The 23,161-nt window shown below is 43.4% G+C and overlaps 1 protein-coding gene across 2 annotated transcripts; it reads left to right on the top strand.

Moving 5' to 3' along the window:
• The first annotated feature begins 823 nt into the window (after positions 1-823).
• LOC311288276 (C-type mannose receptor 2-like) lies at positions 824-21,405 on the top strand. Of its 2 annotated transcripts, XM_084405604.1 has the most exons (5): positions 824-867; positions 1,054-1,092; positions 1,185-1,538; positions 3,185-3,538; positions 20,550-21,405. In XM_084405604.1, exons 2-5 carry the CDS (start codon positions 1,056-1,058, stop codon positions 20,897-20,899), a joined length of 1,095 nt encoding a protein of 364 aa, XP_084261730.1. In that variant the 5' UTR covers positions 824-867; positions 1,054-1,055; the 3' UTR covers positions 20,900-21,405. The 2 variants fall into 2 exon arrangements, with proteins under 2 accessions (XP_084261730.1, XP_084261729.1); XM_084405603.1 differs by lacking the exon at positions 824-867 and having other exon boundaries at positions 1,016-1,092.
• Positions 21,406-23,161: the final 1,756 nt, after the last annotated feature.

The raw sequence follows: 23,161 nt of genomic DNA, 5'->3' as shown, positions 1-23,161 counted from the left end.
GTCTCAAACGGAGGGGTTTTAAAGGCTCTCAGTAACCAGTATCACCAGTCTTCACTAATGAACTCAACCCTCATCAGTCAGATCATTAGTGGGTTGTTCGGTTCAAACAGCAACAGATAAAAGTGGCCAAAACTCAAACATGGAGTCTGTCCAAATACCCACACTCGCAGTCTTGGCCACTAGAGAGTATGTGCACGCAACAGGATATAAGTGAACACATTTTACTGATGCAAACATGAGTATGTGAATTTTGTCATTTTACAACATTTGCAACTGCTTTTTATCACTTAATTAAAAGCTGCTGTACACACACTTAGAGGATTATTTAAAAATGCAAAGCTTTGAAAATCTGAATAAAGCTCTGTAAACATTTGCATTTTTACAATACTGTAAGTGTCCTCCATCGGGTAATCAAAAGTTCTACACACACTTGATCACTTGGGCCAAATACAAGAACAAAATGTAATGTAAGTAGACAAATGGTGAAGTGGAAAGATCGCAAGTGTTGGTGGACAGGCCGATACATGTCAAGATGAACAGGGATGAAACGAGTTATGCAGTCCAGCAATATCATTAAAGCAGCTGTTTAGTTGTGAATATAACAATATAAATTGTGAATGTTCACATATTTTTTTGATTAAGGTTCATATAAATATGAACTTATACTAACTGACAAAGATGCCAATATGCAAATACAGAGGTAGACAAACAAAAAAAAGGAGGAAGGAAAACATGAAAATTAGTTTTAGAGAAATACACAAATGATGTGATGAGCTGAATGAGGGATGAGAGCAGATATAATAATAGCGTAGTGTAAATCTGCAGACAGAAACATCAGACTCAGGACAGAAACACACGACCTCTAAAGTAAGAACATGTTCATTCTTCACACACAATTACACTTTCAAATGTTATTATTGTCTAAATAATTGCTAAAACTGCTATTTTTTTAATTAATTTATTAATTAATTTATTTATTTTTAATTACATGATCATCATTTACTCCAAGATGAATATGTAAGTATTTGGGATTTTCAATGTGTTTTTCCTCAGAAATGGACCAAACTCTATATCTGATTCTTCTTCTCATTGGTGAGTGTGTTTGGTGTATTATTTATGGTTTATAGTTTCATCAGGTTTGACCCTGTTATGAAAAGCATTAAATCAAACGCTCTCTTTCACAGCTCTCTGCTCCGTATCTGAATGTGTTCAGCGTCAGTATCACTTTATAAACGTGAGGAAGACCTGGACTGAAGCTCAGAGATTCTGCAGAGAGAATTACACAGATCTGGCCACCGTTGACAACATGAACGACATGAACGAGCTGAAGAAGAGTGTGAATGATAGAGGTGTTCAGGATGTCTGGATTGGGCTGAAGAGGACGAGTGTTGATAAATGGCAGTGGTCTTCAGGTGAACCTGCGCTCTATCTGAACTGGAAACCTGGACAACCTGAAACCAGTTATTGTGGAATGATGTCAAATGGACAATGGGAGGATTTGCCATGTAGTAATACTCGTCATTTCATCTGCAACAACAGTGAGTGCAACTATTTAAAATTTCAGCAACCGTTCATTTATAGACACACCATACACCAAATATGACGGCTCCTGAAAATTTCCTACTAACACAAACAGTATTAAGTTCTAAATTAAGGACAAGGTAGGCATTTTCGGAGAGCAATATCAAGCTAGCTTTGAAAGCATTTGAGAAAGCATTCAAGAGCGTCTCCAAACCCACGGCTCCTTCAAAACACATGAACACACAGCAGGGAGCAAACAAAGCGTCACGAGAGACGGTGTTAAGTTACCGCATGTCTCAATGCATATAATCTAATGTAGTTCTTTTCATGTTTTGCTTTTGGAGTTATTATAAAATAGCTATAATAACAAATCATTAATGCTAATAAAATAATACATTAAATACTTTTAAATATTTAGATTTAATAAAAATAAAAAATCTAATAGGCAGATTTTTAAAGGAACACTCCACCGTTTTTTGAAATAGGGCTTATTCACCTTCTTTCCTACATTTAGATAGGTGGGCAAATGCATTTTTGTCTCAGTGCATGCATTGTTTTAGTTTGACAGGGTCGGCCCTAGCTTAGCTTAGCATAATGAATGGAATCCTTTGTTGCCAGCTAGCATGTCATGAGTAAAAGTAATATATAAAATAAAATAAAAAACACCTAATTATTTCTTGTGGCCTGCGTATTCACAACAAGTACAAATAGTGATGCAGATTAACACTAGGCGATTTCCTAGGCAGATATTGACTTGGGACTATATTAGGGGGAAGCACAGGCGAAGCACTGCTACTTGGGTGCAGAGATATCACGCCCAAGTAGCAGTGCTTTGCCTGTGCTTCCCCCTAATATAGTCCTTAATATATAAATCAATATCTGCCTAGGAAATCGCCTAGTGTTAATCTGCATCACTATTTGTACTCGTTGTGAATACGCAGGCCACAATAAATAATTAGTTTTTTTTTTTTATAGTTTTTTATATCACTTTTACTCAGGACATGTTAGCTGGCAACAAAGGATTCCATTCATTATGCTAAGCTAAGCTAGCGCTGACCCTGTCAAACTAAAACAATGCATGCACTGAGACAAAAATGCATTTGCCCACCTATCTAAATGTAGGAAAGAAGGTGAATAAGCCCTATTTCAAAAAACGGTGGAGTGTTCCTTTAAACATTGCTTTAAAAAGGACACGTGGAAAAAAGAGTGCTTTATAAAATGATCTTAAAAGCTGCTAAAATGACCCAGAGAACACAGATCTGTTTTCTTCTTCTGGTCTATGTTGCTGTGGGTCTATTAGTCTGCATTTACACTACAGCACTAAATGCACTAAATGCACAGGTCTATTTTGACAAATGTTTTGTCCCGTCCTGTCCCTGGCCTTGCTGTGTGTGTGTGTGTGTGTGTGTGTGTGTGTGTGTGTGTGTGTGTGTGTGTGTGTGTTTAAGTTTGAATTTGAGTAAATGTATCTGTGTAAAAGGTAGAGGATGATGCCCTTTAGAGCAATGTGCATTTATGTTTAAAATGTAAAATTTTCAATGTAATGGAAACATGTTTCTGATGCTTCAACCACTGCTCTTATTCACATTAAAATCCCATAAAATAATGTAAGACAAATTGACTCTGATTTATGAAAATTTTTTTTTTTTTTTTTTTCTTGAAGCGAACACAGGACTCGTCTTTGTCCATCAGAAGAAGAACTGGAGAGACGCTCAGAGTTTCTGCAGACAGTATCACACTGATCTGGTCAGTGTGAGGAACCAGAATGAGAATGAACAGGTTAAGGATTTCATTAGTGGTCGTCAGTTATCAGGATCATGGATCTGGATCGGTCTGTTCAGAGTCAGAGACTCATGGCAGTGGTCAGATCAGAGTAACTCCTCTTTCAGATACTGGAAGTCTGGTGAACCTAATAATCATGGAGGAAATGAAGACTGTACAGTGATCAGACTGAATGCTCAGGGTCAATGGAATGACATCACTTGCAACAACCGATTTCCTTTTGTGTGTCATGAAGGTGAGCAGATCCTCACAAACACACACAATCCATCCATCACCTCCAGATATCTTAAAGGGTTAGATCACCCAAAAATGAAAATTCTGTCATTAAGTACTCACCCTCATGTCGTTCCAAACTCGTATGACCTTCGTTCATCTTCTGAACATCACTGACAGCTATTTAATTAACACTTTGAAGGCCCAGAAAGGTAGGAAAAACATCGTTAAAATAGTCCATGTGACTACAGTGGCTTACCCTTAATTTTATGAAGCAACGAGAATACTTTTTGTGTGCCAAAAAAACAAAATATTGACTTTATTCGGTCATTTCTCCTCTTCCGTATCAGTCTGCTGGTGTTGATGGTGCAGGATCTGGTGTTCTGACATATGACCCCAAGCAGAGGAAGACGCACACGAGGTCACGCATGCATCGTGTTGCTCTCGTGAACGCGCCTCAGAGACTAATACGGAAGAAAAGAAAATGTTAAATAAAGTTATTTTGTTTTTTTAGCGCACAGAAAGTATTCTCGTTGCTTCATAAAATTAAGATTAAGCCACTGTAGTCACATGGACTATTTTAATGATGTTGTAAGAACTGATTTTCCTGCTAAGACAAAAGCTGAGATAAAACTCACCGTACAATAAAGCAGTAAAACACACCCTGGACAGAAGATCGCAAAGAAAGAGCACAGGACATTGTCTTGTCCAAACATTTCTCCTTCCTTATCTCTCCCTCCTCCCTCTCCCTCTCCCTCTCCCTCTCCCTCTCCCTCTCCCTCTCCCTCATCTCTCCCTGAGTCAAGTCACCAAAAGTTCACTGAGATTGTCTATATATCACATATGATGTATGCTGTGAATCCATTGAATCCATTGTTCCTCGTTCAGACGCTGAACGCGTCTTCTCAACACTCACTTACAAACATTTTTCGCCTATCGTGCGTCTACTCTACACCCGTACCACTAAAAAGACGGATTATATCTAAAACTTCAGTCATAAATTAGTATTAATATTGATAGCATCACTGGTAGCTTCGTTGCTAACTTACTGTCCATCTGTTAAAATGGCGAATATATCAGATGAAAGTAGTCTACCTTTTGGTGCAGGTGAGGACACATTTGAGCTGCACGCACTGCAGTCTGAGCTGGAAGCTGTTGAGAAACAGATCCACGACCTTTTATTGAGACAAGCCGAGCTGATAGACCGGCGGTTAGCTCTTGAAACATCACGCGCCGATGCACACAAATCAGAGATTAACGTTACTATCCCGTTGACTCCGACTTCGTCTACTCCGTGCGTTTCTCAACATAGGTCCCGAGCGCCGAGGTCGCGATCAGCCATGGTCTCGTTCACTCCGGCTCCAACACGCCACCACGAAGCCTGGGTGGTTCCGCAGCGGAAGACGCGAGTCAGGCCTAGAGCAAGACTCTCTCCGACCCTCCCGGTTTTCGAGTTATCCACACAAAACCGCTTCTCCCCTCTTCGCGAAACAGAACGCGATGCTGTGATCATCAGCGATTCCATCATTCGGCACGTACGCGCAACGTTAGGTAAAAGTAAGGTGCACAGTCACTGCTTTCCTGGTGCTCGTGTTTCTGAAATCGCTACTCACGTTCCCGAGATTCTGAACGGTGACGAGCGCGTCGGAACTGTTGTCCTGCACGCGGGAGTGAACGACATCAGGATGCGCCAGACAGAGATTCTGAAGAAAGACTTCAGGAATCTGATCGATACGGTACGCAGCACATCGCCTGAAACAACGATCATAGTGTCAGGACCGCTTCCCACGTACCGACTAGGACATGAAAAGTTTAGCAGATTATTTGCGCTAAATGAATGGTTAATGTCATGGTGCAATGAGCAGAAACTGCTCTTTGTAAATAATTGGAATCTGTTTTGGGAGCGTCCTAGGCTTTTCCGTGCCGATGGCTTACACCCAAGCAGATTCGGAGCAGATCTTCTGTCGGATAACATCTCCAAAATGTTAAATACCTTTTGACTAGTAACCAAAAGTCCAAATCATAGTCTCTGCTGCACCAATTTAACTGATATAAATACTAGTGTAGAATATTGCATAGAAACCGTGTCTATTCCTCGTTTAGTGAGATCAAATAATAAATCTACTGCAGGATCTAGGAAAAATCTAATTGTTATTAAAACAGAAAATGTTGCTATTAGTAAACAAAAACAATTTATAAAGCTAGGTCTTCTAAACATTAGATCACTCACACCTAAGGCAGTTATTGTAAATGAAATAGTCACAGATAATAGCTTCGATGTACTTTGCCTTACTGAAACCTGGCTTAAACCAAATGATTATTTCGGTCTAAATGAGTCTGCTCCTCCTGGATACTCCTATAAGCATGAGCCCCGTCTGATTGGTCGTGGCGGTGGTGTTGCGACAATTTATAGAGATATTCTCAATGTTACTCAAAAAGCGGGTTATAAGTTTATTTCGTTTGAAGTACTTGTACTAAATGTTACGCTCTTAGATGTTAGAAAAACATCCCTATTATCTCTAGCCTTGGCTACCGTATATAGACCGCCTGGGCCTTACGCTGATTTCCTAAAAGAGTTTGCAGATTTTCTCTCAGACCTATTAGTCAATGTCGATAAAGCATTAATTGTTGGAGATTTTAACATACACGTAGATAATCCAAATGATGCGTTAGGGGCTGCGTTTACAGATTTATTAAATTCATTTGGGGTCAAGCAAAACGTCACTGGACCAACTCATCGTCTTAATCATACACTCGATTTAATTATATCACATGGAACCGATCCAACCGATATAGATATTATACCGCAAAGTGATGAAGTCACTGACCATTACATGGTAACTTGCATATTACGTACTGCTGTAATATGTCATGCGGCGCCGCGTTATCAACCAGGCAGAACAATCCTTCCATCCACCATAGATAATTTCTCAAATTGCTTATCTGATCTGTCTCAGCTGCTCAGTGAACCCAAACAAACAGATGAACTAGAAGAACTAACTAGCACTATGAGCACTATTCTCTCTAGAACATTGGATGTTGTTGCACCTATTAGATTAAAAAAGGTCAGAGAGAAAATTAAAGCACCGTGGTACAACAATACTACGCATGTTCTAAAGAGAGAAACCCGTATTTTAGAGCGTAAATGGAAACAAACTAATTTAGAGGTGTTTAGAATCGCGTGGAAAGACAGTATGTCACGTTATAAAAAGGCCCTAAAAGCAGCCAGGGCTGAGCACCTCCGCAAACTAATAGAAAATAACCAAAATAATCCAAGGTTTTTATTTAACACCGTGGCTAGACTAACAAATAAACAGACATCACCCGAACAAAATATCCCGTTACAGTTTAGTAGTAATGATTTTATGAAGTTCTTCACTGAGAAAATAGAAAGCATCAGAACCACAATTGTAAACGTTCAATCTTCAGTTGCGCCTTATAATTCAGCCTCAATTATCACCCCGCAAGAACAATTACAGTGCTTTACAACTATAGAACAAAAAGAGTTAAATAAACTTATCACTTCCTCTAAAACAACAACATGTTTATTAGATCCGATACCAACTAAACTACTGAAAGAAGTGTTACCTGTAGTGGAAGAGCCTCTCCTTAATATTATTAACTCGTCTTTATCTTTAGGTCATGTTCCAAGAACATTTAAACTGGCAGTTATAAAACCTCTCATTAAGAAACCACAATTAGATCATAATAACCTAGCAAATTATAGACCCATTTCAAATCTTCCATTTATGTCTAAAATATTAGAAAAAGTGGTGTCCGCTCAATTGTGTTCTTTCTTGCAAGAAAATGATATCTATGAGAAGTTTCAGTCTGGTTTCAGGCCGCACCATAGCACTGAAACTGCGCTCGTTAAAATCACAAATGATTTACTTTTAGCTTCTGACCAAGGCTGTATCTCAATACTAGTTTTACTTGATCTTAGTGCTGCGTTCGATACTATAGATCACACAATACTCTTAGATCGACTACAAAATTATACTGGTGTTCAAGGACAAGCATTAAGCTGGTTTAGATCATACTTATCTGACCGCTACCATTTTGTCTATTTAAATGGAGAAAAATCGATCATAACTCCAGTAAACTATGGAGTGCCGCAGGGATCTGTGTTAGGCCCTCTATTATTCTCAGTATATATGATGCCACTTGGAAATATTATAAGGAAACATGGAATTAGTTTCCATTGTTATGCTGATGACACTCAAATATATATTTCATCACGGCCAGATGAAAACGCTAAATTATCCAAATTGACAGAGTGTGTTAAAGATATAAAAGATTGGATGACGCGTAATTTTCTTTTATTAAATCCAGACAAAACAGAGGTACTACTTATCGGTTCAAAAAACCGCCCACAAAACCTCTCGCAATACAACTTTAATATAGTAGGATGTCCTGTTACTTTATCCTCTACAGTAAAAGACCTGGGTGTTATACTCGATTGCAACCTGTCTTTCAAAAATCATATTTCATATGTTACAAAAACCGCCTTTTTCCACCTTAGAAACATTGCTAAGCTACGTAATATGCTATCAGTTTCTGATGCAGAAAAGTTAGTTCATGCATTCATGACCTCGAGACTAGATTACTGTAATGCTTTATTAGCCGGTTGTCCTGCATCCTCAATTAACAAGCTACAGTTAGTCCAAAATGCCGCCGCTAGAGTTCTTACTAGATCAAGAAAATATGATCATATAACACCGATTTTATCATCACTGCATTGGTTACCTATAAAGTTCCGTATTAATTACAAGGTATTGCTACTGACTTATAAAGCCCTAAACGGCTTAGCTCCAGTCTATTTAACGGATCTTCTATCGCCCTATAATCCATCGCGCTCTTTAAGATCACTAAATTCAAGGCTTTTGGTCATACCTAGGATATCCAGAACCACCAAAGGAGGGAGAGCATTTTCACATTTAGCTCCAAAACTCTGGAATAGCCTTCCTGATAGTGTTCGTTGCTCAGACTCGCTCTCCCAGTTTAAAACTAGATTAAAGTAGCATCTCTTCAGCCAGGCATTCATATAATATTTTTAATCTTACAGTTCAAATTACAATCCGGCCTCTAGTTAATAAACGCCAGAGGAGAACTGGCCCCCGACTGAGCCTGGGTTCTCCCAAGGTTTTTTTTTCTCCATTGGGTCACCTGATGGAGTTTTAGGACACTATTAGGTCACTTGATGGAGTTTTTCGGTTCCTTGCCACTGTTGCCTTTGGCTTGCTCAGTTGGGGATATTCTGGGGATATCTAATTTGATTTTATCAATAAATTCCACTAGAAACAAACCTTGTTGTATTATTTTAATTTAATACTGTGAAGCTGCTTTGATACAATCTGTATTGTGAAAAGCGCTATACAAATATACTTGACTTGACTTGACTTGACTTTCGTTGTCACTCCGAGTTACGTCGGATGACGACGAATGGGGTTTCGCTTAGAAATCCTATCATCTTCGAGTATTAAAACACGAGCCAATGGCAATGAAATGCCATGGGTCTGCGGAATTTGCATAGCGTAACTCCGCCCCACGCAGGGGGTATATAAGGAAGTGCGCGAGCAACATGCAGACTATGTTTTCGCTTCGGAGCCAAGTTCAGTACTTCACTCCACAAGCCTTTTGAGTGTCATCTCAAATCTCTTCGAGACGAGCGGCTCTTCAGTGTGTTGGTGTGACGGCGCTTCCAGCGAGATCGCATTTCCTGCTGCTGATTTGTGCAGTAATCTGCCGACAGTGAGTGTGTTTCTCCCTGGGTGCTTCAGCACTCTGCTGAGCTTTTCCACTCTCTAAAAAGAGCTGCACGCACGTCTTTTTCAAGACGGTTCGCCCGTGTATTTTCTGGATGTGTGTGCGTCAGTCATCTGCCTAACGGTCGCGAGCGCTGTTTTGCGTGTTGGGCTTTATCACGCTTGGCAGCGCTCGTTGATGAGTCATGTTTTCATTGCGGGAACATGACCATCGCGATGTTTATAGATCAAGACTCTCCATGTGAGTAGAGTCCCCTCTGCCACACCCCAATTTATCTCTTCCTCGAGAAGGGATACTTTGGCTGGTGGCCAGGGTGATCTGAGGGTTTGGTGTGGCACAACAACCGACGATTCAATTCCTCGGGCCACACCCCCCTCCACATCGCAGACCATGCACTCACAGCATCACAAGGCGGGCTTGATTCCTCTGGAAATGAAGTTTCGACTGCGTTGCCTCCCACGGGAGTGCCATCGTTGCCGGGACCGATCCAGAGCTGTCAGCCATGCTTTCCCGGGCAGCTGAAAGCATCGGCTGGAGTGGCCCCGCCCTCCCCCCGAGCGCTGTAAGCTTCTCCCGGACGTGCATCAGGACGCCTGCGCTGCGCGAGACTCCACGTGACTTTCGCGGCCCGCGGGTGTCCTCCGCCTTCGCTGCTTTCGATCGCACGGCGATCATGGTCTGTATGTTCCCTGTCACTATAGTGGCACGGTCATGCAGTGCTGTGTGTCGCCTGCGCCTTCGATGCAGTGCTGTCCCGGGAGTTCTGTCGAACCGGCCGCAGTGGAACGCTAGTCCTTCCCTGGCCAACCCTGGCAGAACGCGGAAATTCTAACCACGCCCCTATGCTGGGACGCTATGCCTCCCATGCCCGGCCTGGTTGTTCCGCCACGCACACTACTGACCTCGCTCTCGGGCGACATCGGTACCTGCGTGATCCTGGGTCAGGTGATGTCCACTATGTGGTCCAGACATGGGCTTAGCCAGGTTGATGTGGCAGGGTCTGAGAATTCATTTTCTCAGCTCCCCCATGTCCCAGGCTGAGCTCTTTGGCGGTGTGGCTTCGACCACCTGAAGCAGACTCGGGTCCGGCACCGATGGTCATCCATCCGTGCGGCCTCCTCAGTCTGCTTCAAGCCAAGCCCCCCTCCATGCGGCTGCTCCCATCTGGCCTGCAAACGGACCTGAGCAGGAGGAAGCCGCAGGAGGGCGGCGCTGCCGGTCTCCGCCCCTTAGACTGCCACACCAGCCTAAGCAGCACCTTGAGGCGGGCAGCCTGGTCGGCGGGGTGGTTGAGGACTGCGCCCAACAGTCTTTGATCAATCCACAAGCAGACTGAGGCTTCTGCACTGACGGTCATCCGTCAGTGTGGTCTGCTTAGTCTGCTTCCCACCGACGCCGCCTCCTTGCGGCTCCTCCCCTCGAGCCTTCACTGGCCTGAGCACAAGGGGGTCGCTGGAGGCTGGCACCGCCTGTCTGCCCCTTAGCCGGCTAACACCTGGCTGAGCAGCACAAACCTGAGACAGGCAGCTTGGAGTTAGGGCTCAGTTCTTCAGGAGCTGGTAGCAGGACCACTCCTTCCCCCGCTTGAGGGCTGGGTGAAGATCTCTACAAAAGAACTAATGCTCTTTCTCTGAGCCCCAAGAGGCTGTGGATGACAGCACGCGCCGCCCACGGGCCACGCTCCTCTCATCCCCCTCTGTCGCCAGACCCCTGCCAGAGCACGCCCCCGTGGGACGCTGGTCCTCCCCTGGCCTCCTCTGGCAGGACGCGGTTTATGGCCGTGCCCCCGCACCGGGCCGCTATGCCACCCACGCCTGGGCCGGTCATTCTGCCTCGCTGCACCCCCGACAGTACGTCTGTGGTTCGAATAACCCCGCTGGCGCAGTTTCTGGAGGCCTGGCTAGAGCTTTCCGGACTGTCCCGCCGGGTCGGAGAACCATCAGGCTCGGCTACGTGATTCAGTTCGCGTGGTCTCCTCCCCGCCTCAGGGGAATCCGCTCACTATGGCCGGTGGCAATGCCCCTGTCATGAGAGCGGAGGTCGCTACCCTACTGGCGAAGGGTGCGATCGAGACTGTCCCTCCAGCCGAAATGAAGTCTGGGTTTTACAGCCCCTACTTTATTGTACCGAAGAATCCGGTGGGTTACGACCAATCCTGGACCTGCGCGTCTTGAACCGCTCCCTTCAAAAAAGAGGACGCCGTTCAAGATGCTCACGGCCAAACGCATTTTCGAATGCGTGCGGCCGCAGGATTGGTTTGCAGCGATCGACCTGAAGGACGCCTACTCCCATGTCTCCATTTTTCCTCGACACAGACCGTTTCTACGGTTTGCTTTCGAGGGACAGGCATACAGTACGCGGTTCTCCCTTTCGGGTTAGCCCTGTCTCCTCGCGTCTTCACGAAGGTTGTCGAGGCAGCCCTTGTTCCCCTACGCGAACACGGGGTTCGCATCCTGAACTATCTCGACGACTGGCTGATCCTAGCTCACTCTCGAGACCAGGTTTGCGAACACAGGGACCTTGTGCTCCGGCACCTAGCTTGTCTGGGCCTTCGGGTCAACTGGGAGAAGAGCAAACTCTGCCCCGTGCAGAGGATCTCTTTTCTCGGTATGGAGATCGACTCGGTCGCCATGTGCGCGCAGCTTACGAGCGAGCGCGCGTAGTCACTGCTGACTTGTCTTCGCCAATTCAAGGGCAAGAATGCGGTTCCACTGAAACTATTTCAGAGGCTCCTGGGGCATATGGCATCCGCAGCCGCAGTAACGCCGCTCGGATTGCTTCATATGAGACCGCTTCAGCTTTGGCTTCACGATCGAGTCCCGAGGTGGGCATGGCAACACGGCACGCTCCGAGTCCCAGTGACTCCGACCTGCCGTCAGACCTTCACCCCGTGGTCAAACCTCAATTTTCTACGGGCTAGAGTGCCCTTAGAACGAGCTTCCAGGCATGTTGTTGTCTCCACAGATGCCTCCACCACGGGCTGGGGTGCCATGTGCAATGGACATGCTGCTGCGGGTTCCTGGACAGGTCCTCAGCGCCTTTTGCATGTCAATTGCCTCGAGTTGCTGGCCGTACGCCTTGCCCTGCACCGCTTCCGAGCGTTGCTCAAGGGTCAACACGTACTAGTCCGATCAGACAATACCGCCACAGTAGCGTTCATCAACCATCAAGGTGGTCTACGCTCCCGCCGTATGTCGCAACTCGCCCGCCACCTCCTCATATGGAGTCAGAAGCATCTGAGGTCGCTTCGAGCCATTTATATCCCGGGACACCTGAACCAGGCGGCCGACGAGCTGTCTCGAGTTCGGCCTCTCGCTGGAGAATGGCGACTCCATCCCCAGTCGGTCCAGCTGATTTGGGATCAGTTCGGAGACGCACAGGTAGATCTGTTTGCCTCCCACGACTCGTCCCACTGCGACCTGTTTTATTCCCTGTCCGAGGGCACGCTCGGCACGGATGCACTGGCGCACAGCTGGCCGCGGGGCCTACGCAAGTATGCGTTTCCCCCAGTGAGCCTCCTTGCGCAGACTTTGCGCAAGATCAGGGAGGACGAGGAGCAGGTAATATTGGTTGCCCCGTATTGGCACAACCGCACCTGGTTCCCAGAACTAGTTCTCCTCGCGACAGCACCTCCCTGGCCAATTCCTCTGAGGAAGGACCTGCTTTCTCAGGGACGGGGCACCCTTTGGCACCCTCGTCCCGATCTTTGGAACCTCCACGTGTGGCTCCTGGACGGGAGGAGGTAGGTTTGAGTACCCTACCACCAGCGGTGGTGGCTACCATCACTTCCGCTAGAGCATCGTCCACGAGACATGCCTATGCGTTGAAGTGGAACCTCTTCGTCAACTGGTGTTCTTCTAAACAGCAAGAACCCACAAAATGCCCGATCAGTGTCGTGCTTTCCTTCCTGCAAGAAGGGTTGGAGCGAAGGCTGTCTCCCTCCACCCTGAAAGTGTATGTTGCCGCTATTGCCGCACATCACGATGCAGTTGAAGGTAAGTCTCTGGGGAAGCACGACCTGATCATCAGGTTCCTGAGAGGAGCGAGGAGACTAAATCCTCCTCGCTCTCCTCTCGTTCCCTCTTGGGACCTCTCAGTGGTTCTAACTGCCCTGCAGAGTGCTCCCTTTGAGCCTCTGCAATCAGTGGAGCTTAAGTTCCTGTCTATGAAGACAGCGCTCCTGGTTGCATTGGCCTCCATCAAGAGGGTAGGGGACCTGCAGGCATTCTCGGTTGACGAAGCGTCCCTGGAATTCGGGCCGGCTATCTCTCACGTGATCCTGAGACCCCGGCCTGGATATGTGCCCAAGGTTCCCACCACACCCTTTCGAGACCAGGTGGTGAACCTGCAAGCGCTGCCCTTGGAGGAGGCAGACCCAGCCTTGGCACTGCTCTGTCCAGTACGCGCCCTCTGTGCTTACGTAGACAGAACGCAGTGTTTCAGGACCTCAGACCAGCTCTTTGTCTGTCATGGTGGGAAGCTGAAGGGAAAGGCTCTCTCGAAGCAAAGGTTGTCTCACTGGATAGTGGACGCCATTGCTTTGGCTTACCAGCAGCAAGGTCGACCATGCCCCCTTGGTGTGACGGCCCACTCCACCCGGAGTGTGGCATCCTCTTGGGTTCTAGCGCATGGCGCCTCGCTAACAGACATCTGCAGAGCTGCAGGCTGGGCGACACCTAATACTTTCGCGTGATTCTACAATCTCCGAGTTGAGCCAGTTTCTTCTCATGTACTCGCTTCAACTAGCCGGTGCTAGATTCTGCTCAGGTGTCTTCGCTTGCTCGCCATTCCTCTCCACGGACGGGATACGTGCGATATTTCCTCAGGTGAGCCTCATAAGCCCTGAGTCTCCTCCAGCACTGTTGACGTCAACGCCAGAGTTATGCCACCGGCAGCTTTCGCGCTTGGCTAGGTGCCTCCATGTGCATGGTTCCCCCTCCGGGCGACCCACACATGTGTATTCCACTGTAAGCCTCTTTGAGCATGTGTCTTTCCCTTGGCAAGCCACCTTGCCACCCCTGGGGTTGAAATATTCCACCTGCGGCTGGACACCCCAGTGACTCCGTATGCAGCCCTTCGGGGTCATATGTGTTTTCCAAGTCCCCCCCTTCGGGTTGGGCATGATTGCATATTTCCACTGAGATATGCTTCCCAGTGTACCTTGGTATTCCTGTGTTAAGTAGGAGTCCTTCGTCCGTGCCAGTCTCACGACAGGGAGCTCAGACTTACGCAGGGCACTGGAAGACAGTCGAGAGGTGGCGTGATTACACTGGGAACCCCATTCGTCGTCATCCGACGTAACTCGGGAGTGACAACGAAAGGGAACGTCTCGGTTACGTATGTAACCCTCGTTCCCTGAGTAGGGAACGGAGACGTTACGTCTCCCTGCCACTTCCGCTGTACCGCTGGAATGCCTGAGTTCAGTCTCGGCTCCTCAGCGAAGACATAGTCTGCATGTTGCTCGCGCACTTCCTTATATACCCCCTGCGTGGGGCGGAGTTACGCTATGCAAATTCCGCAGACCCATGGCATTTCATTGCCATTGGCTCGTGTTTTAATACTCGAAGATGATAGGATTTCTAAGCGAAACCCCATTCGTCGTCATCCGACGTAACGTCTCCGTTCCCTACTCAGGGAACGAGGGTTACATACGTAACCGAGACGTTTTTCCTTTTCATGTTTGATATCATTTTAAGTGTCTCAGAGCGATTTGTAAAATGATCTTAATTTCATTGCAGTCATTGGTTTAATGAGAAAGATTGAGAACTTAGGAGAATCCTGTTCTCTTCTCTGGGTGATGTCCCCGAAACCAGGTGTTTCCCCCTGGGGTACATGAACTGACCCAAAACAACTCTAAAAAATATTTGTACAAGCCTTTTGTTCTGGTCTGGGTGTTTAAGGGGAAGTGACAGTCTTTGGGAGCCTGTAACCAGGATCATCCCCCACACATTGATGTGTCCGTGTTTTCTCAAGTCTTTCACTCGTAACACACTCACACACTGCTGTGTGTCTCTGTCAGGAATGCATTGCTTACTCCTAGTCATCTTTGAGTAATTGATGTCATGTATTTATTATTTCTGAATTGGCTTTTAATCATTTACTTGTGTAATTGGCATGATACATTTTTACCTGACAAATAAAACGTTATATTTGAATTATTCTGAAATCATTATTCCTAGTAGATTAATGTGCAGTCTGGTGTTTCTGCAAATCTCTGTCAGGATAGATCAAACCAAAGGCACTAATGAATGGAGCATGGGGCACATCATTAAAGGAACACTCTGACTTTTTGGGACTTTAGCTTATTCACAAATAACAAGGCTATATGAGACAGAGACCATTTTTAATCGTATAAATACTGGGAACTATATTCTCACTAGGCGTAGGAGCACAGCTAACGTTACTTGGGCGGAGTGATTAGCGCAGCACACGAGACGCCCTGTGGTGAGGAGCAGAGAGTTCGCTCAGAGTTGGAGTAATAGAGTCAGCAATTACTAGATAGTAAATTTATAGTTTACAATCATGGGTGTTCGCTGTATTGTAAAGAGCTGCGACAATAAACAGGGGAGACCAGGTAATACTATGATGTTTCATAGAATTCCAACCAAAAGCGCTGACCTGATGAATCGATGGCTACTTGTTCTGGGTATAGATCCAAACACACCTGTAAACAGCATCAAGAAGTATTTCGTTTGCTCTGAACATTTTACTATAGACGACTATTTTGAAAAAATGCAAGTTGCCACACGGACCATGAAACGTGTGCTAAAGGATGCAGCCATCCCATCGATAATAAAGACAGGACAAATTGGATCACCTGTTGCTGCGGTAAGTGTTCCGTTATGTTTTGAGATGACTAACATTAGCCATACTGCAACAGTGCCATGCTGTAATGTAACCTTAGTAGTGACACTATTACGTGAATAGGGGCTCCGTGTATCCCCTTTATTGTTATTATTGTGTTGTCATGAACACACTGTATCGCTCAATAACAAATGAGCGGCACTAAATGTAACTCTCAGGACTGTAACATTCAACTTGCTAATGAACAGCTTCCAAAGTTTGTAACTCCTCGTCTGTGTATTCTGGCTCAAAACTATATGGTTCTGGATCTTGGTTTGATACACAGTAAAATTCCTCTGACAATTCCTCAAAGTCAGCCATGATCACGAGTCACGTTCGCTACTAGCTAGTTAGTCACGTTTGTTTTGTTTACGGAACCATCAACAGGGCGTCTCGTGTGCTGCGCTAATCACTCCGCCCAAGTAACGTTAGCTGTGCTCCTACGCCTAGTGAGAATATAGTTCCCAGTATTTATACGATTAAAAATGGTCTCTGTCTCATATAGCCTTGTTATTTGTACACGCTGTGACTATACAGATCACAACATGTAAATAGGAAAATGTTTGCATTATTTTGTCACTTATTGGGATTAGTATGCTACCATTATCCATTTACATCCAGTCTTTGTGCTAAGCTAGGCTAGCGGTGGGTGCGTCAAATAACACTTACAGAACGCACAGAAATGAAAAAGGTATGTATGGACTTATCTAACTCTGGGGGATACTGTGAATAAGCTAAAGTCCCAAAAAGTCGGAGTTTTCCTTTAAGGAGACCTTCCGATTACTGACTTAGCACGTTGCATATTGCGACTATTAAAAAATTACACCTTTTGTTATGAGTCAGCATTGAGCGGCCGCTTTATGGGGCAAGTAACCATATTTAGTCACTTCCGCACACATTCAAAATGCCCTCCCCCTGCCTCCATTTAGAGTTGTAGAGTCATGTGGTTTTCTCTCAGTCAATCATGGGAGATCAAGCCATCTGACAGATATTGACATCAAGGCATCTGACCAATCAGCAGTGGCTTGGAGCACCTCAAACACAGCCATCTTGCAGAAATCATAAATATTGCTTTTTTTGAACCTGGCTTCTCCCACAGCTATAGTAATAACATCATAACTAAACATGGTAAGCTGATGTAACTCGCAAATTATTTGGTTGAATAGTTGTGTTAAAGATTAAGATTGTTGTTATTTGCATAGCATTTGTAAAAATTAGCTTAATGTTTGGCTGAAAACTAAATGGACCATATTTGATCATATGCCCCGTTCACCTAAGACTAGCAAGTGTCCATTTTTAGACATATGCCTTATGAATAATCATTCAATTAAAAAGCCCTTGTAGCAGCTGCCACAGCTTATTTGTGTCAACTGCATATTTTATTTGCAGAAAAAGGCACATAATTACCACTGCTTGATTTTTTATATATCTTAACGGCTTTTCCCAGGCATTGCTTTGCAAAATCTGAAAGGGATGGGTCAGAGTAAATTCAACTTAGGGTCCTTTGCACCATGACCTCGAGCCAAACACCCGCCCCAGAAGCTTTTTTTTTTTTCTTGGTCGAACATTATTACAGTTAGAACTTATTTCGAGATATCAGCTGAATGGCTTAGTGCAGGTGCTAATGGATCCAAGGTTGTATCTCGTAAATGACCCCACTAATAATGCCCGTGATGGTCCCAAACTTCTACAGTAGTACAAATAGATTCTGGTAACACTTTACAATAATAGTACATGAATAATCATGTACTAATACCTGAATTAATAATTACTTTACTATGAACTAATGATGAGTTAAGACATGTATTAATGAGGTACTAACCTTAATTACGACATGAGTATCATGAATTCCTACATGAATATACCATCTTAACTACGCGTTAGTACATGCTTGTTAATTAATGTATTAATTAACATTTCGAGGTAAAGTAAATCAAACATGCTCTAGATCAGAAGAAAGATGTACTAAAAGGGCACAATGTTAAATTGTTCATAAATTTAACACCATCAATTGTCACATACATCAGTGAATGACACAAGATGTCTTGAAATATTTATATTAAACCTACTCATTGAACACACATTCCGTTTTAAGTGATTCCACTGCTGCCTTCAAGTGTAAAATACCTACTACACTAGCATATTCATTAAACAGATGCAATTTTCAAAATTAAAATCAGTGTTAGCACAGATGATGGTTTTTTTCTGGATTTGTTTACTGTCTTTATATCATAATGCAGTCGGATGTTAGTCTTGTTTGCTGGCTCTTCTTTGGGGCCACTATTGCCCCTTCAAAATTTGTCCACTTTTTTCCTACCGTTCAGTTCCTTCTCCATCTAAATTCAGGCACAGCACCTCTGCTCTTCCACTTCTTTACAAACCACCGACAAGCACCAAATGATATCTGATTTAGAAGAGCTGAATATGTATAAAACATGTGTAATTGATACATTTTTGAAGATTTACTCTTGGAGGGCCAAGACAAGAAATTACATGATACATTAACAAATCATGAATTCATGTTACTTTCCAAGTAATTAATGATGAGTTAGTAATGATGTGCCCCCCCAAGTAAAGTCATGACATTATGATACATTAACAAGTCATGAATTCATGTTACTTTTACTTCATGGCGGGGCACATTATTACTAACTCATCATTAATTACTTGGAAAGTAACATGAATTCATGACTTGTTAATGTATCATAATGTCATGACTTTACTTGGGGGGGCACATCATTACTAACTCATCATTAATTACTTGGAAAATCCAAGAGTAAATCTTCAAAAATGTATCAATTACACATGTTTTATACATATTCAGCTCTTCTAAATCAGATATCATTTGGTGCTTGTCGGTGGTTTGTAAAGAAGTGGAAGAGCAGAGGTGCTGTGCCTGAATTTAGATGGAGAAGGAACTGAACGGTAGGAAAAAAGTGGACAAATTTTGAAGGGGCAATAGTGGCCCCAAAGAAGAGCCAGCAAACAAGACTAACATCCGACTGCATTATGATATAAAGACAGTAAACAAATCCAGAAAATAACCATCATCTGTGCTAACACTGATTTTAATTTTGAAAATTGCATCTGTTTAATGAATATGCTAGTGTAGTAGGTATTTTACACTTGAAGGCAGCAGTGGAATCACTTAAAACGGAATGTGTGTTCAATGAGTAGGTTTAATATAAATATTTCAAGACATCTTGTGTCATTCACTGATGTATGTGACAATTGATGGTGTTAAATTTATGAACAATTTAACATTGTGCCCTTTTAGTACATCTTTCTTCTGATCTAGAGCATGTTTGATTTACTTTACCTCGAAATGTTAATTAATACATTAATTAACAAGCATGTACTAACGCGTAGTTAAGATGGTATATTCATGTAGGAATTCATGATACTCATGTCGTAATTAAGGTTAGTACCTCATTAATACATGTCTTAACTCATCATTAGTTCATAGTAAAGTAATTATTAATTCAGGAATTAGTACATGATTATTCATGTACTATTATTGTAAAGTGTTACCTAGATTCTGTACTCATAAAACGAGGCATTGGGAAGTTTGTGAGTACATCAGGAGTTTATTTAAATAACACTATATAATCCTTTATGGGGCAATTTATACGGTAATTTATTTTACCCTAGACAGGCAAGTGTATATGGTAACTTCATTGACCTTGATTTGCAATGCAAAGAGGAATAAAATTGAGAACATTTTTATTTTTTAAATGTCCTGTAACATCCCCCATTAGCTTTCTGAGGTTAAAATTTAGAATTTCCAAATATTTCAATGAGTGCCCTATAAAGGGCAAAACAGTTCGCACTGCATCCTCTGACTATTTCAGAACTGGCTAGTTTGTGATCGTGAGCGCACATTCGCGACATGATGTCTCAAAGCGACACCAGGTCCTTAATGAATGAATAATTGAAAGTATGGGATACTCACAGTAATCAAAGATATAAATTAAGTCATAATCAATATTTATGATTATTTTCTAATCAGAAACACAATCTAAATTTGATTATCATTTGAAATTGGAGTCAGATTAAGCGTAGAGCCAAAGTAATATTGAAACTAAATTCTAAAAAATAAAGTGAACTTCACTGGAGCGCTGAAAAGACATACACACATTATCCCTTCGCCCAGGCCACTGGATTCCGTCGTTGAGCCAATGGGTGGACATTATAATGTTTTTCCCAAATATCTTAATTTGTGTTCTAAAGATGAATGAAGGTCTTTTGGCTTTGGAACAACATGGCTAAGTAATTAATTAAAGAATTAAAATTTTTGGGTGAACTAACCCTTTAAAGTTCACGCTACATGTCTGACATGACAGATTCCTCCACAGTGTATGTTCTGCATGTTGTTTTTGATCAGTCTCTCTCTAGTTTTTGCTTGTGGTTTGTTTTGTGTCCAGATAAACTGATTCTGATCAAAGAGACTCTGACGTGGCCTGAAGCTCTGAGATACTGCAGACAGAATTATACGGATCTGGTCTCGGCTCATTCAGAGGAGATGCAGGAGGAGGTGATGAATGTGGTTAAACGTGCGTCTACTGGGGCGGTGTGGTTGGGTTTACGTCACTCCTGTATTTTGGGCATTTGGTACTGGGTGAGCGGAGAGACCGTGTGCTATCATAACTGGGCTCCAGGAGAGGAGGACTGTGTGTCTGGAGTGAGATCTGGAGCAGTTCGGTCTGGAGGAGATCAGCGCTGGATCAGCCGTCCTGAACACGTCAAACTCAACTTCATCTGCAGCAGATATTAGGAGTGAAGGATGTGTTTGTGTTGTTCTTAAGCAAAAGATTTTTTAAATGGCAAACACTTTTTTTGTTTTAATCATCAGATAATGTGCTTATATCAGTACAATTAAATTAATTTCTGTAATTTAAAAGTATCATATGAGTCTTTTCTCTATCAATGTAATGTTCTTTGAGTATTTAAAATACTAATGTGCACTATATGTTTTAAAGACCCCATGACATCAACATGAGTTTTCATCTGTGGTGGCTCAAAGTATATCGGCTGTTTTAAATAAAAGCAAAGCACAAGCCACGTCAGTTGATGGGATCTTGTTATTCTGGTGGTGTGGCTTCTTTCTTCTCCTCACTCCTGTGTTTTGCACTAGTCATAGATTTACTAATTACTTGTTTGAAAATGAAAAATGGTTTATTCTTAAAGAAAAACTAAAAGCTGAGTATAAAGTTTTTTGCAACCTGTAATTCAAAGGAGAGCTCAACATCACCTACTCAAATAAACTTATTTACAAACAGCATTTTTGTGTTGTGACATTTATAAAACACAAATATATATACAATTTTAATAATAGAAAATGTTGTATGATGGTAAATATACATAACATTTTTATTAACAACTCAACATTCTACACAGTAAAATCCTCAGTGTTAAATGGAAAATGCTTTTTTTTTTAATGAAATCTGTTGAACAAACATGATTTGATTAAATGAGAAACTGAAATACATGTTTATAAAGACAAAAGTGTAAAATGTTGCAGTTCGCGGTAAATGCGACTGAAGAGAGGCTGAATTGTGAGAGAAGGCCACAGACTCGAGCTTGTTCTTAAAATTATTTTTATTCATGCAGAATAAAATCTGGCCTGAGAAATGTCTGCTGCCCGCTCTCGTTCATCGACCGACACAATGCAGAGCTAAACGAAGACCGGTCACACTTGCTTGTGGAACAAACCCATTTATGATCTCCCTATTCTAGCTTATGCTACTCAAAGCAATGTCTAAAACTTTGTCTTTTGAGCACTTCTTGTGTTTATTTGCCTTTTCACAATAAATCGCTTACTGTATTCCTCATTTGTACAGTGAGGAAAATAAGTATTTGAACACCCTGCTATTTTGCAAGTTCTCCCACTTGGAAATCATGGAGGGGTCTGAAATTGTCATCGTAGGTGCATGTCCACTGTGAGAGACATAATCTAAAAAAAAAATCCAGAAATCACAATGTATGCTTTTTTAACTATTTATTTGTATGATACAGCTGCAAATAAGTATTTGAACACCTGTCTATCAGCTAGAATTCTGACCCTCAAAGACCTGTTAGTCTGCCTTTAAAATGTCCACCTCCACTCCATTTATTATCCTAAATTAGATGCACCTGTTTGAGGTCGTTAGCTGCATAAAGACACCTGTCCACCCCATACAATCAGTAAGAATCCAACTACTAACATGGCCAAGACCAAAGAGCTGTCCAAAGACACTAGAGACAAAATTGTACACCTCCACAAGGCTGGAAAGGGCTACGGGGAAATTGCCAAGCAGCTTGGTGAAAAAAGGTCCACTGTTGGAGCAATCATTAGAAAATGGAAGAAGCTAAACATGACTGTCAATCTCCCTCGGACTGGGGCTCCATGCAAGATCTCACCTCGTGGGGTCTCAATGATCCTAAGAAAGGTGAGAAATCAGCCCAGAACTACACGGGAGGAGCTGGTCAATGACCTGAAAAGAGCTGGGACCACCGTTTCCAAGGTTACTGTTGGTAATACACTAAGACGTCATGGTTTGAAATCATGCATGGCACGGAAGTTTCCCCTGCTCAAACCAGCACATGTCAAGGCCCGTCTTAAGTTTGCCAATGACCATTTGGATGATCCAGAGGAGTCATCGGAGAAAGTCATGTGGTCAGATGAGACCAAAATCGAACTTTTTGGTCATAATTCCACTAAACGTGTTTGGAGGAAGAAGAATGATGAGTACCATCCCAAGAACACCATCCCTACTGTGAAGCATGGGGGTGGTAGCATCATGCTTTGGGGGTGCAGCACATGGGACAGGGCGACTGCACTGTATTAAGGAGAGGATGACCGGGGCCATGTATTGCGAGATTTTGGGGAACAACCTCCTTCCCTCAGTTAGAGCGTTGAAGATGGGTCGAGGCTGGGTCTTCCAACATGACAATGACCCGAAGCACACAGCCAGGATAACCAAGGAGTGGCTCTGTAAGAAGCATATCAAGGTTCTGGCGTGGCCTAGCCAGTCTCCAGACCTAAACCCAAAAGAGA

This window comes from Rutilus rutilus (genome assembly GCF_951802725.1).
Source record: "Rutilus rutilus genome assembly, chromosome: 3".
NCBI lineage: Eukaryota > Metazoa > Chordata > Actinopteri > Cypriniformes > Leuciscidae > Rutilus > Rutilus rutilus.
Note: the sequence above shows the minus strand (reverse complement) of the source record. Positions and strands in the feature narration are given on the sequence as shown.